Here is a 14,707-nt window from a genome sequence, read left to right on the forward strand (position 1 = left end):
ATTTTAAGACCTAAAAATACAACCAAAAAAGATAAAAATGAGTTGAAAGGTGGATACAAGGTTAGAAAACAACAGAAAGGGGGAAAGCAGAAGAAAAGGGAGGTGGAGAGACAAAGGGGTAAAAAGGGTAAGGAGAAGAATAAGCAAGGGAGAAAGGAAGGGATGAGAAGCCTTAATGATGGGAAGCAAGATTTAAAGAAACAAAATTCATTTAGAGACAATGGGTAAATTTAATTGAAAAAGGGATTCTGTAAGGTACATAAGATGGTGTTTTTATATGTGTTTTTAGAATAAAATGCTTAAGATATAAATGAGTATTAATATGTATGATTAATTTCTTAATGGTATTGACAGTGGTACTAGCCACATTATATATCTATAAATCTGTTCTTTTGTTGTTGTTGTTCTTTTTTTCTCTCTATATATAATACATTGTGTAATTTTAGAATGTACTAAACAGAATCCCAATACAAGTTATGTGTGATATTAAATATTATTAAGTTAGGGGAAAGAGTTAAAGGCGTCATACTCCAATCAGTGTACAGAAGTTTTGTTTAAAGAGAAAAGATGAATGGATAGCTGGAAATAGAACAGACAAAGAATAACAAGTATTATGATTTGAACTGAGATAAGTAGAATAAAACTAAGAGTTAAAAGAGGGAAGAAGCTATATAGAAAATTGAAAATGGTAATAAGGTATGGAATGGTATATAAAATGAACATGATTTTTGAAGTTGTGTCTGTACGATGAGTTTTAACCTGGGATCAAGCAACTTTCAGAAAAGATGTTTTATGTTTTGTTTGTGTATTGGAAGAGAACAATGAAATTGTAAATAAGACAGAAGGATATAAAAAATGTATACAATCTAAAGTAAAAGAGATATAATTTGAATAAATAGAAGGAAAGGGAGTAATAAAGAGAAGTTGGGATAAGGTATGAAGTTGAACAGATAAGGTAAATATATATATTAAATTCTGTTTATATGGAAATGTGATAATTTGGAATTATTCTGTCTTTAAATAAGATGTATCATTTTTTTCAGAAAAAGATCTCTTATGTTATTATATCCTATGCTTTGTCTGTATATTGTTTTGTAAAATTAATAAAATTTGCTTAAAAAAAAAGACTTAATTAAATTGGACTAAAATATTTCGGCAATAAACAGGCATAAAATAAAGCTGGACTTAAGATTGTCAAAAAATAATAATAATAAAATTTACAAATTGGAGACTGGATTGTGCTGGAATATTGAGGTTCAAAAAACTCTAAATAAAAAAATAGGGGGAAAAGGTGACGATTTTGTATAATGGAGAGTGCCATCTTCTGACAAAAACTTGACCTCAAACAAAAGGGAAAGCATCCTGTTTCTGTATGAACTTGTGTTGATATGATAAAGAAATATTGAAACAAAGTAAGAATCTTAGAAAATGAAAGCTGAACCAGAATAAAGAAAGCAGCAAGGAAAGATTGATTGTGGGATTGATTGACGTTTTTGGAATAGACCCTGGATTGAACAAGAAGAAAGAACTTTAGAAAACTGGAAGAAGGAAAGTAAAAGTGTTTTTGTGGACTTCAACGATTATAAAATATAAGAGTGTGTAATAATGATATCGCTTTGTGAATTAAAAATGGAACTTAAAAATATGAGAGAACTACTACAGGAAAGAGCCAAATCACTTTGCTCTGTGTTAGAAGAAATGAAAATGGTGATTGAACAACAAGAAGAAAGAACTTTGGAGGAGGAGGAGTCAATTCAAGGAGAAGCTATCTTAAATAGACAATTAACATAAAGAACACTACAAAGACCAGGGGAAAGAAGGAAGGCTAAAAAGTTGAGATTTAAGAAGGTAATAAAAAAGGGGAATACCTGTGAAATTAGCAGAGGTAGAAAGATCCAGCAGAAAAGGGGAAAGGAAGATGTCAAGAAAGAGGGGGATATAAACCAGAATGAGAAAAGATATGGGAAAAAGAGGGCGAGGAGAAGCAGTAAGAAACAGGTGCATGAAATAAAGAACTATGGAAATAGTAAAATGATGAAAAGAAAAAGTTTTTTCAGAGATAATGGTTGATGATTTAAAAAGGGGATTCTGCAAGGTGACAAGGGGTATCAAGAATACATTTGCAATTAAAAGAATACTTAGAAAATAGGGTAATATAGATTATTAAAGGAGGGATAGATACTGATAACTTTTATTAGATGAATATACACTGCTCAAAAAAATAAAGGGAACACAAAAAATAAGACATCCTAGATCTGAATGAATGAAACATTCTTATTAAATACTTTATTTATTACATAGTTGAATGTGCTGACAAAAAAAATCACACAAAAATTATTAATGGAAATAAAATTTAGCAACCCATGGAGGTCTAGATTTGGAGTTACACTCAAAATTAAAGTGGAAAAAAACACTACAGGCTGATCCAACTCTGATGTAATGTCCTGAAAACAAGTCAAAATGAGGCTCAGTAGTGTGTGTGGCCTCCACGTGCCTGTATGACCTCCCTACAATGCCTGGGCATGCTCCTGTTGAGGTGGCGGATGGTCTCCTGAGGGATCTCCTCCCACACCTGGACTAAAGCATCCCCCAACTCCTGGACAGTCTGTGGTGCAATGTAGCGTTGGTGGATGGAGCAAGACATGATGTCCCAGATGTACTCAACAGGCGGGCCAGTCCATAGCATCAATGCCTTCGTCTTGAACTGCTGACACACTCCAGCCACATGAGGTCTAGCATTGTCTTGCATTAGGAGGAACCCAGGGCCAACTGCACCAGCATATGATCTCACAAGAGGTTTGAGGATCTCATCTCGGTACCTAATGGCAGTCAGGCTACCTCTGGCAAGCACAGGAAGGGCTGTGCAGCTCTCTAAAGAAATGCCACCCCACACCATTACTGACCCACTGCCAAACCGGTCATGCTGGAGGATGTTGCAGGCAGCAGAATGTTCTAGCCATGATGTCTCCAGACCCTGTCACCCATGTCACATGTGCTCAGTGTGAACCTGCCAATCTTGCTGTTCTCTGGCAAATGCCAACATCCTGCACGGTGTTGGGCTGTAAGCACAACCCCCACCTGTGGACGTCGGGCCCTCATACCACCCTCATGGAGTCTGTTTCTGAAGGTATGAGCAGCCACATGCACATTTGTGGCCCGCTGGAGGTCATTTTGCAGGACTCTGGTAGTGCTCCTCCTGTACCTCCTTGCACAAAGGCAGAGGTAGCAGTCCTGATGTTGGGTTGTTGCCCTCCTACGGCCTCCTCCATGTCTCCTGATGTACTGGACTGTCTCCTGGTAGCGCCTCCATGCATAGAGAGCGCCTCTATGCTGACAGACACAGCAAACCTTCTTGCCACAGCTTGCATTGATGTGCCATCCTGGATGAGCTGCACTATCTGAGCCACTTGTGTGGGTTGTAGACTCGGTCTCATGCTACCACTAGAATGAAAGCACCGCCAGCATTCAAAAGTGACCGAACCATCAGCCAGAAAGCATAGAAACTGAGAAGTGGTCTGTGGTCACCACCTGCAGAGCCACTCCTTTATTGGGGATGTCTTGCTAACTGCCTATGCTTTTCATCTGTTGTCTATTCCATTTGCACAACAGTATGTGAAATTGATTGTCAATCAGTGTTGCTACCTAAGTGGACAGTTTGATTTCACAGAAGTGTGATTGACTTGGAGTTACATTGTGCTGTTTAAATGTTCCCTTTATTTTTTGAGCAGTGTATATCTTTATTTTTATTCTCAAAAGTTAAGGTTTATTGAAGAAATTGTAATAATTGAAATGGATGTGAAAATGTTTAAAAATTAGGTTAATAACAGTGACCAGAAATTGAATAGTCAATTTTTTCCCTTTTACTTCTTTTGAAATTAGAAATAAAATTAAGGGGGGAAAATGTGGAATCCAAAAGAAAAGATGTAATGATTATTACTGTAACTACTTAAAATAATGGTTTATTGGGAATTAAGATGAGGGAATAAAGGTATATTTTAACCACTGAGGTGTCACACTCAAAGCAGTAAAAGGGGGGAAACCTATACTTGTTTTTTTCTTTTGTGTTAAAACTTGTATTAACCTAGAATCTATAGAAAGAATGTGTGATGGAAAGAAAATATGACAGATTAAAGACTACTTAAATTAATAAGCTAATACAGACTATTAAAAGAAAGGAGAGACATTGGTAACTTTTTTATTAGGCAAACATATATTGTTACTTTTATTTTTAAAATAAATATTAAAGGATTATATTTGAAATAATTGAAGTGGAATGAAAAAATGTTTTGATTGAGATTAATGTAAGACTAGGATTAATTTGCTTGTTTCTCTCCTTTCGGAAAGTTTGAAATGGAAAAGGTAATAATAAATTAAGTATGCATATATGAATGTATAACTACTGTCATATTTGTATGTAAAAGTGATGACCCGGAAATATGTTGTCCACTAAAAAGAGTTTTTTGTTTTTATATGAAAAACAACCTAGAACTCAGGAGAAATTTCCTAACAGTGAGAACAATTAACCAATACCATGGCTTGCCTTCAGAAGTTATGAATGCCCTATTACTGAAGGCTTTTAAGAAGAGCCTGGATTGTCTGAAGTAGTATACGGACTTTTGCTTGAAAAGGGGGTTGGACTAGAAGGCTTCCAAGGTTTCTTCCAACTCTGTTATTCTATTCTCTATGTTCATTGTATTTATTCCTTCTCTAGGCATAAGCCCATACATAGTTTATAAGATTAAAACCCAACTGATTATTGTTTAAATCAGTTAAGAATATTTCTGCAAAATTATGATTTTGATACACCATTTATGGTGTCAATGTATCAATATTTGATACAACATTTATTAAATAGAAATTTGTCATTATTATAGTAACCTACATTACTATAGATGTTTTATGGCAAGAAAAATAGTATTGCAAGTCATAATATTAAAGCATGAAAAACAAACAAGGTAGCAATTTTGCTCCCCCCTAAATTCTACGCTTTGTCCAGATACTGCTTCCATAGTCTCAAGGATCCTCAAAAATCAACTGCTAGTATTATACTACCATACAAATGTCCAAGAATAAGACACAGCACACATATAAGGTTTATTTAGTACATTAAAAATTAAATTATCTAAGTTTCATGATAGCAAGTTCAATCAAAGGTAATGATACCTCTCCAAAACTCCTTGCTATTAGAGTACAAAAAACATCAAATTCTATCCTTTCCAGCATCTACTTTAGGAGAAAGCATACTATTTTTAATGTCAATGATGCTGTTGGTTCTCAGCCAGGAGACTTAAGTAAAGTACTTACAAACATTTCTGATTTTAAAAAATGAAACATCAATTTGAACTTTGCAGTCAGCATTTTAAATCAACATTCCAGTTCAAACATAACAGGAAATTGATTTAATATACCAGAAATATGGACATGAAAAGAAAAAGGAAGGTTAGGTTTAGACAGCATTTATATTTCTCAATTCCTTGCCTACTAACACCTGCATTTATTAAATTTTTGAAATCTAAAACAAGTTACTGAAGGCTGTACACTGTAAGTCCATGGTAAATATTTTGTATACACATCACAGATACAGCATTTTATTACCTACATTCTACACCATTATTAGTAAGATTGCTATCCTGTTCTATTCTACCCAGTTTTAGTGTATAACATAAAAAAATTAAAACTAAAGGAAGAGATTCTAACATATGCCCTAATAGCACCATCTAACAAAGTTAAACTCTTTAAATCCCTCAAATATTCCAGAACTAGGTTTTCTTCATACTCTGGGAACTCATCTGGGTGATGATGGTCCATATAGAGAATATCAAGTTATTCCATTAGAAGCAAGCTATCATTGAGAAAACCTGAATATGGAATCATACAGATGATTAAGTATAAGGCTTCTCAACAGGCTTATCTCCTTAATCTTATGATGGGGCAGACTCTATATGGAGGTGATTTTGGAGATAATCAAGCCCATGCAGCACAATAAAAATAACCAGCATCTGAATTACATCCAGAAGCTGATTGGCAGCCTGTGGAGCTCTTTCAGCTGAAGTGTTAAATTAGCAAATCTAGATGTGTGCATCACTGCAAAATGAACCAAATTAAGCAAGAACCCTAAACCATTACACCAATTTGCAATGCACTGAAAAATACTTCATCCCCTCCCTCCACACCTTATGTTGACAAATTATTTCACTGAGGGACTTTAAGTTGCTATTTAATAATAAGGGGTAAAATAACAATGGGAAAAGGTCTATGCTGCCTATGCTGCCTCATAACATGAGCTTGACCCTTCCTACCCATCTATTGGAACCGACCTCTCAGGAAGCAAAACCACTGGAAAAAGATGGCATTCAACCACTACAAAACATTAATCTATCTTTTTACTGTATATCATAATGCATAATCCCTTTCAAACAAATGTCATTTCAGCTTAAATATCTATGGAGATTCTCAAACATCTTGTCTCAAAAGATGCTTAGCCAAAGACCCTAGATTTTCTTGGTTGTTTTCCTTAAAAACATTTCACTTCTCGTCCATATATTCTTTGCAATCATCTGATCATTAGCACTCTGAAGGTCAGTAGTTAGATCTCAAAATCATTGAGGTCACTTGGGGAGTTACAAGTACCCTCAGAGTGACCTGAATTCACAGAGTGCAAACAGGTGTGGAACTTTTTTGGAACTGCCGAAAGGATTGTGTTGTAAACACATACGTGGTATCTCCTTTTATTGACAGAGGAATGTTCAATTTGAACATAGCCTCTTTTACCTCTCCTTGAAACCAGTGGTCCCCTGTCCAGAATGTAGATTTTGCAGTCTTCAACAGTCACCTGTGTGTTTAAATGCAAATGGACAGCCAAATCTTATCCCAGTGGGTTTGTTCTCCTATGCTATGCATGCATACATACATTGTAATAATGGATTGCTAAATTACATTTCTGTTAAGCTGTCAACTGACAATATAAAAGCCAAATACTAAAACCAAATACCTGGGCAAGAGTAATTAACCAGAGAACCTGTTCAGTCACACTTCCCCATACATAAAATTGGCTGCCCAGATACCAAAGCAACAAAAAGCAAGCCATCAGATCACCAGAAAGGATAATTAAGATTGACAGTCACACATTAGAACTAGCATGTACACAATTTAAAAACATTGGCAAAAGAAATTGAAAATACTTACATGAAACATAATTAAATAATTCGCAGCAAGCAAATATTTAAAAAGTGCTCAAGCATTTTGTGTAGCAAAGAAGTAAAAGCAGGTGGTTTGAAATAAAACATACAGAAATATAGCTAGGATAAATGAGAATTTCTGATATGCAATAAGCTTATGTAGATTAAAAAAACAAAACTGTAAATATGTATATTAAGAAAAGCAGGACAATTTTTCCATTAACAAAAATATTTAAAAGAAAAAATTAAATGCTACATTAATAATTTGTTTGGGAACATATTTTTTAAGTAAAAAGAAACCTTGATCTCTCTCTTGTCTATTCTTGGGTGGGCAAAAAGACAAGTGATATCAATGCTGAAAATATGGTATTGGGTTATAAGCACTGACAAACAGAAAAACAGTATAGGGACTCACTTTAGCTCATTATCTGGCAAATGTGAGTTCAAATCCTTCCTTTATTATTAACTTCATATTGGCACTGCCAATTCACTAAATCTTAATTGTTCTGAGTGTTCACGAAAACCTTAAACATCTCAGATCTGATGCCAATATATCTATTGTACAGTTGCAATATCATAAAATGGATAGGACAGAATGAAGGACCTATGTCGAAGTAGGAGCTCCATTTTAAATAGATCAGGCTAAAAGGCAGATGCACCTCAACGTGTTACTTGAGCCTTTTTAGTGGAAAAGCATAGAAAAGACAAAACAACACTTGTAGCAGTCTCCTTCACTAACATTCAGCAACAACCTAAGCTTCTAATGGAGGGATGCCCAAGAAGATCTGGCTGAAGTAACATTACCCTTCGGTCGGATCCACTTTTCTGGTTTTCGCCGACATACATAGGAGCAGTCGCTTTGGACATAACTACGGAGGGCAAAAGGTCATCGCTTTATGTCCAGTTTCCGCAGCCCTTCCTGCTACACAAAAACAGGACATCTATTCAAGGTCCCAACGAGACACAGGGCTGGGAAACGAGGTGGGGGGCGTGCGCCTGGAAGCGTGCCCGCGCGACAGTTCTGGCCTCGAAGGAATTGAGAACAGGCGGGACCGGAGAGAAGCGACTGGCTGCCACCTGTTAGGCCCAAGCAGGGGTAACCTGGGAAAGGAGGTGGGGCCTCGAGGGGAATGGGAGGATGGGTGAGGAGAAGAAGAAAAAGGAAAGGAAGGGGGTGTGGACTGAACAGCCCGCCACTCCTCGCCTTTCCCCCACCCCCGGCAGGCGGGCGCGCTTCCCAGCACCTCCGCCGGCACGCACGCCATCCCTCGGAAGACAAACGCGGTCCCCCCCGCCGCCTCCTCTCCCTCGCGCTCCGTCACTAAGCCTGAAGCCATTAGGCGCGGCAGGGACACCACAACCCCACCCATCACCATCCGTTCCCAATGCCGCCATAGTGCCTTCCCCCCTCCCGCAACCCAGCCTGTCACCTTCTCCCGGAGGGAAAACAGGCGGCTAGGCTCACTCCCTCAGAAAGACTCAAGGAAGCAGAGCAAGGCAGCGCCGTTGACCCTCCGCCCCGGGAGCTTCTACCTGCTCGCGCAGCTCGAGAAGAACCATAGCGAGGCGAGGTGAGGCTACCCCGCCTGAGGTATCCTTGTCCCCCGCCGTTTCAGCCACCTCTCCGGCTCCTCACTTCCGCCAACGACTCCTTGCCTAGCAGCCCCGCCTCCTCCTCTGTCTGGCCCGCGCAGCAGATCCCGCCCACGGCTCCACCTCCTTCGCGTCTTCTAGCTGGCGCCGGTGCGGATTCCTCCAAGCGCGCGGAAAGATCCGGAGGGGCGAAGGTGGTGGGGATTAACCTTCTCTCCCACACTTCTCCAACGATCTCTAGCATTGCCCAGAGTCCTTCCGCCAAGAGACAGAAACTGATTTAACCCGTCCTCCCTCCCCTTTTTGTCGATGCCGCTTCTACAACGTCCGTCATCCTCTAAAGCTGATTGGGCAGCTCCGAGTGACGAGAATATGCATGCTCGCCCACAGACGTATATAAATAAAAGCAAAAGCAACGGTGATTGGAAGAGGGAGTGGCGGTCGGATGGGAGGTCTAATGTGATTGGTGGGAATAAGATGAGCGAGGGAAGAATTAGGAAAGCGAATGCTCTTATTCGAAAGAGAAGGATGGCTTTCAGGATAAGGAATTGGGGGCTAAACAATAGTTATGGTGGAGGCGTGTTAAAAGTATTGAAGTTTCATTTTGAAATAGGGCAATATTTCATTTGCAACTTTTACCAAATTGAGGTTTTTTTCTGGAGAAGTTGGACCGTAGTTTCCATCCTCTGGTGTCCGCGCATTGATCGTGTGACGAGCAACGAAATCATATCATCAGCATAATGCCAGCTTATCTAATGCCTCTAACCCATTTCAGAAAAGGAGCTATCCTGTATGTACACACCCTACTCAAAGAGTAGGAAGCAAGATGCTGCTTCTCTTCTGGACTTAATTCAAGAGTGCATCCATTCTGGGGACCTATCATTTATAACTGGTTACCAATTAGAATGAGGTTCACACATGCTAAATCATTATTTAACAATAGATTAATGAATAAATCATAACTGGATCACATAACTCACCAAACTATAAATATAATAAATGTTCCTTAGTAAATATGCCCATTTCTCAAATTGCAGTAAGCCAGAAAAACAGTATTGAGGTTGACTACTTAATTTTAAATTTGCTGATTAAATTACTACAGTTCTCCCGAGTTTATAAATAGCATATAATGTTTGTTTGTTTTTTTAAATCTAGCTAGCTTTGCCATTGTCCATCAGCTGAGTCTTTTGTGGCATACTATATTTGCTATTTTGGTTCTGTTGCCCTCAACCTGATGTTTGCATAATTCTAATAGTTGGACATTCCTAAAGCTAGGTTTTAGAATCTAGGGTTCTGTGAGGAACCAAACATAGATGTTAATATTGTGGCCAGGTGGTTTGGAAAGGGCAAAACACAGGTATGTTCTTTCACATAATTGAATTCTGGGTTGAATAAAATTCTTAATTATGTGTAGGATTCTTTCTATATTTAGTTATGCAATCAGTTGCAAGGAGAATTGGTAGAAAAGTTGGAGACTTCCCCAACCTTTATTCACTATATCCATTGGAAATATTAATTTATATAGTTTCCAACTCTACAGCTAATAAGAAATTCTGGCAGTGCTTAGGAGGTTTAAGCTTAGCCTGAACTTATTGATTTAGTAGTTTTTAAATGATTTTTAAAGGGATTTACTAAGAAATGAAGGCTAAGAACCCAAAATTTGAAATGTGTCACTATGAAAGAAAGTAATGTAGTTGTCCTTAAACAGTGAATAACTAAAGTAAACTTAATCAGATCTACCTAACAACTTAGTACAGTAGTGGACAGATTTGTTTCTTTCCAATATTTGGTCCAGCTTTTTTCTTGGTATTTTGCTTGCACTTTTTAGTTAATTCTGTTATATTAGTCTCTGAACATTATTGTTGTAGTTCAAAAGAGAAGTATTAAATATACTGTTACTCCACCATAAATTAGCTATAGCTCTATTGCTGTGATTTGTTGTTTAATTTACATTTATTTTTTAAAAAATTGTGAGTCTCCTGAATTTGTTTTGATATAAATGAATGAATAAATATATATCATTATCAATGTAATTATTTTTCTTATATGCCAAATTCATGTAAAATAGCAATCTTTGTGAATCCCATTGAGTTTGATTTCCAGATCCTTGTTAGAGTTTGCTTCACGATATTATAGAATTACATCTCTGTATATTGTAGAATTTAAGGTTTCATCTGAATCTCAAAACAGTTTCTATGTAATAGTGCAGTTTCTAGCTAGGAAATGAGTATAATATATTATTAGAGCACTATTTTGAGTATCCAGTCCAATTAAAGAGCAAAATTCATGGTTGTACAATGAGCTTATATTTAAAATCAATATCTCTTCTAAACACTTATATTGCATAATAGAATACTCATACTGCAACTCTATAGCTTCATTGTTCAAAAATCTGCTTTATATTGAAATCATGCCAAATTTGGAACAATTTCAAATGAGTATCTTCATGTATACTGTTTCCTGGAAAATTAAAAAAATTAATAGTCCAGTTATTGCTTTGTATTCCAAGCTATATTAATTTGATTTTGATTTATTTGACCAACATAACTTCTGATAATAAGAACTTTAGATGAATTTTGTAATCGAATTAATTCAATTATTCAAATTAATTCAAAAATTCAATAGCACTCTGAAGCTAAAGTAACTGTTACTGTATTGTAATGCCAAGGTAATATTTGATTAAACAGAAATCATTCATAGAAGGTAAAGAAAGTAACAAAAATGTTTTTATGTTCTGGGCATAATGGCTGCCTGCAAAATTCTTCTATTTACCTCATCTTGAGGGGAGGTTTGTATGTACAGTATATCAAGAATATTTATTATCAGGATCACTCAAGGCATGAGATCATTCTAGCTCACCTTCTAAAGCAGGAAGGTGCCTATTTGGACAGCAGCAATACAGAAAGTGGACAATTATTCAGTGGCAACAGCAAAAGCATTTCATACAGGAGTAAAAAATTGTAAGCCAGTCCTGTATTTTACACAGAAAACCAGTTAGGTAGATACTATAAAATGATTGACAGTATAGTGTCACATGATGTCTCCTCAAGGACCTTCAATGTGCTACTGAGGAAGATCTGAGTATTTTTTTTTGGGCTGTAATGGTGGTTATGACACATCTAGATTAATGCCTTTGGAACAGTTAGCTGCCGATGTTTCTACAGTACTAGAAAACAACAGTCCTAAGCTGCAGAAACAGAATTTCTGTGGAACAATGGCACACAGAAAAGTTCAACACAGTGAAAAATGAAATAAATTAACTATATTCTTGGCATCTTTGGCATTAGTAAATTGAAATGGATTGAAGTCAGCCACTTTCAGTCAGAAGATCAGACTGTGTTTACTATTCATAATATGAGAAACAAAGAATGAATGTTATTAAATTCATAATCAGAAAGGTTGTGATAAAGACAATACTTAGGTTAAAATTGGAAAATAGGAATGAAGTAGGCAAACAACAATATATTTATGCCAATCCAATGACTGCTAACATAGTCCCAAAACATCCAAAGCAATATCTATATGCACGGACATCACTAGATGAAACACAAAGAAATAAAATTATTTACAATAATAATGTAAGAAAGCTCACAACAGAAAACATATGGTAACTGTGGATTGTAAAATAGATCAAAACAGCTCATGTTCAAGTTGCAAGTTAACCTAAAGTGGAAGACCAAGCCAACCAGTTTCCATTATGTAATTCTGAACATTTATCAGTATTTTCAAAGAAAGTATCAGGATTCACTTTGAAATCCTAAAACTCATTGTTAGGGAGCCAGAGGAACTGGGTAATCAAATAAAAAAAGTTGTTAAGGACAAATATGAAAAGAGACTGACAAAAAGCAAGAAATAGAAGAAAGCAAAGAATGACAGATCTGATGGAAATTGTCAAGAAGAGTAAAGCCAAAAAAGACAGACATCTCGGGTAAGAACTTAACTAAATATTTCAGAGAGCTGTCGTAAAAAAACAAGCAGTAGTACAATGACTAATATAAAACTGTTGAAGATGGAAACACTTGAGGGGACAATAAAAGTTTTTCAAAAGATCTTCAAACTCTGAAGGTTTTAACCCCAAAATGGTATATTGAAGGATATCAATATACAGTTAGTAATTGATTCAAAGAAGATACAAAACAGGTGTCAACATCCAAATATTTTAAAACAGGCATTCCCAAACTTTCTCAATTCATGTTGTTCTTAATGTTGCAAAGATATGATATCACAGATCCAGCTTCAGAAACGGATGTTGCCACACTCTGAAATAACCTACTGGGCCCCTATGTCTTTTCCTTGGTGTCCCAAGGATCTTCTGGACCACAGTTTGAGAATCACAGCTTTACAAGAACCTCTAATACTAGAAGATGAGGTTTGATCAGCATTCCTGTCACTGCCAAGTTGGAAAACTTTGCTTAATTTCACACAGTAGTAAAATAAAAGTTAGGCCTATCCAATGCATATTAAAGCCTTAAGAAAAAGAAATGCCAAATATTCAAACTGATTTTAGAAATAGCCAAGACACAAGCAACATTATTTCTGATATACACTGATGATTGAGAAAATCAAAGAATATTTAAAAAGTCAATATGTGCTTCATTGACTATAGAAAGTCCTGTAATCATGTCAACCATGCCAACCTGTGGAATGTCTTTAAATAAATGGGAATCCTCATGGGTAACAATATACTCAGGACAAAACACCACAGTATATGGCAAATAAGCTGGCTCCAAGTTAGCAGCAGTTAGAATGAGAGCCAGAAGCAAGATGTATTGACCTAATTGCAATGACAATGGATGCAGTACTGAAAGAATTGAAGGACTAGACTGAGGACAAACCATCCTACAGAAAGTGTATATGTTCACTAAGAGCTGATACCAACTCTTATTGTATTTAATCAGATTTAATCAGGAAATTGTTGTCCACCCATTTTGTAAGTCCTATTATGTAATAGTAATTTCTAAAATTTAGCTTTTTATTTTTTTGCTCAGGATACATGTTCCGTCAAAGTCATTATTGTTTTGAGCATTTCCTATTTTCAGAGCATTAAGAATGTATTTGGGGGTGTATTTTGCACCTCCAAATACCATAATTATCTAGATAGCACATTGACTGATATTGTGAGGCTGTGGGCATGCTGAGTACTATTTGTATAATTTGTACCATAGCAATATGATTATTTCCCCCTCAAATTCTTTAATATGAAATTGCCTGCTGCCCAAACTTCTGTTAAGGACAAAATGATAGGTCAGCAATAGAGTATATGTTTTGTACACAGATGGTCCCTATTCAATCAACTATATCCGCAATTAAAACGATCAAGAAACAAATGGTGATCAGTTCTCTGCTGATGGTTGCTGGGAACTATGTTTGTTTAATTATTTGTCTCTAGTGCACATCATGATTTTGTTTCTATTTATCCTTCCCTCTTTTTTTTCTTGAAGTTTTAATCCTATTTAAGCTTCTGAGAGCCATTTCAGGATTGAAGCAGCATTTAAGAATAGATAAGTAAATACATCTGTAAGACATTAAAAACAAGTTCTTAAGAGACTCTTGCCAATCAGACAAATGAAAATTAAAAGTAGTTCTTGACTTACAACCACAATTGGTCCAAAATCTCAGTTGCTGAGTGAAGTAGTTCATGTGAGATATCAAGTAACCAATTCGCTCAACAACCTAGATTCCAGTCCTTGTTAGGATTGTTGAGCAATCTTGCAAACATTAAGCAGATGGAGTTCCAGGTAAGGAGCATTTGATGTATCAAGGAAGTGGGGCTCTGAGAAGATGCAGATCACACATGAGTTGGTAGGGTGCTACAGTGGCCAACCCAGGAAGAATCACTGTCTACCTGGCCCACCCAGACAAGCAAAGTGCTCCACTTACCTTCTCCACTTTTCTCCAGCTGCTGACAAGTGAGCCCAGCTATGTGAATAATGGCC

At 36.7% G+C, this 14,707-nt stretch overlaps 1 protein-coding gene across 4 annotated transcripts in view; it reads right to left on the minus strand.

Moving 5' to 3' along the window:
- ANKRD28 (ankyrin repeat domain 28) overlaps positions 1 to 9,149 on the minus strand; it is a 103,671-nt gene extending 94,522 nt beyond the window's left edge. Inside the window, exons 1-2 of one of the 4 annotated variants that reach the window (XM_087917665.1) lie at positions 8,712 to 8,827; positions 7,983 to 8,100 (exon numbers count right to left, since the gene is read on the minus strand). In XM_087917665.1, the coding sequence (XP_087773791.1) occupies positions 7,983 to 8,045 (63 nt within the window). In that variant the 5' untranslated portion in view covers positions 8,046 to 8,100; positions 8,712 to 8,827. Of the gene's footprint in view, positions 1 to 7,982; positions 8,101 to 8,711 lie in introns of all 4 variants that reach the window. The other 3 variants (XM_026708239.2, XM_087917667.1, XM_087917666.1) reach the window with 3 other exon arrangements.
- Positions 9,150 to 14,707: the final 5,558 nt, after the last annotated feature.

The sequence above is a fragment of the Pseudonaja textilis genome, chromosome Z, assembly GCF_049901715.1.
Source record: "Pseudonaja textilis isolate UNSWEBS1 chromosome Z, rPseTex1.2, whole genome shotgun sequence".
Classification (NCBI taxonomy): Eukaryota; Metazoa; Chordata; class Lepidosauria; order Squamata; family Elapidae; genus Pseudonaja; species Pseudonaja textilis.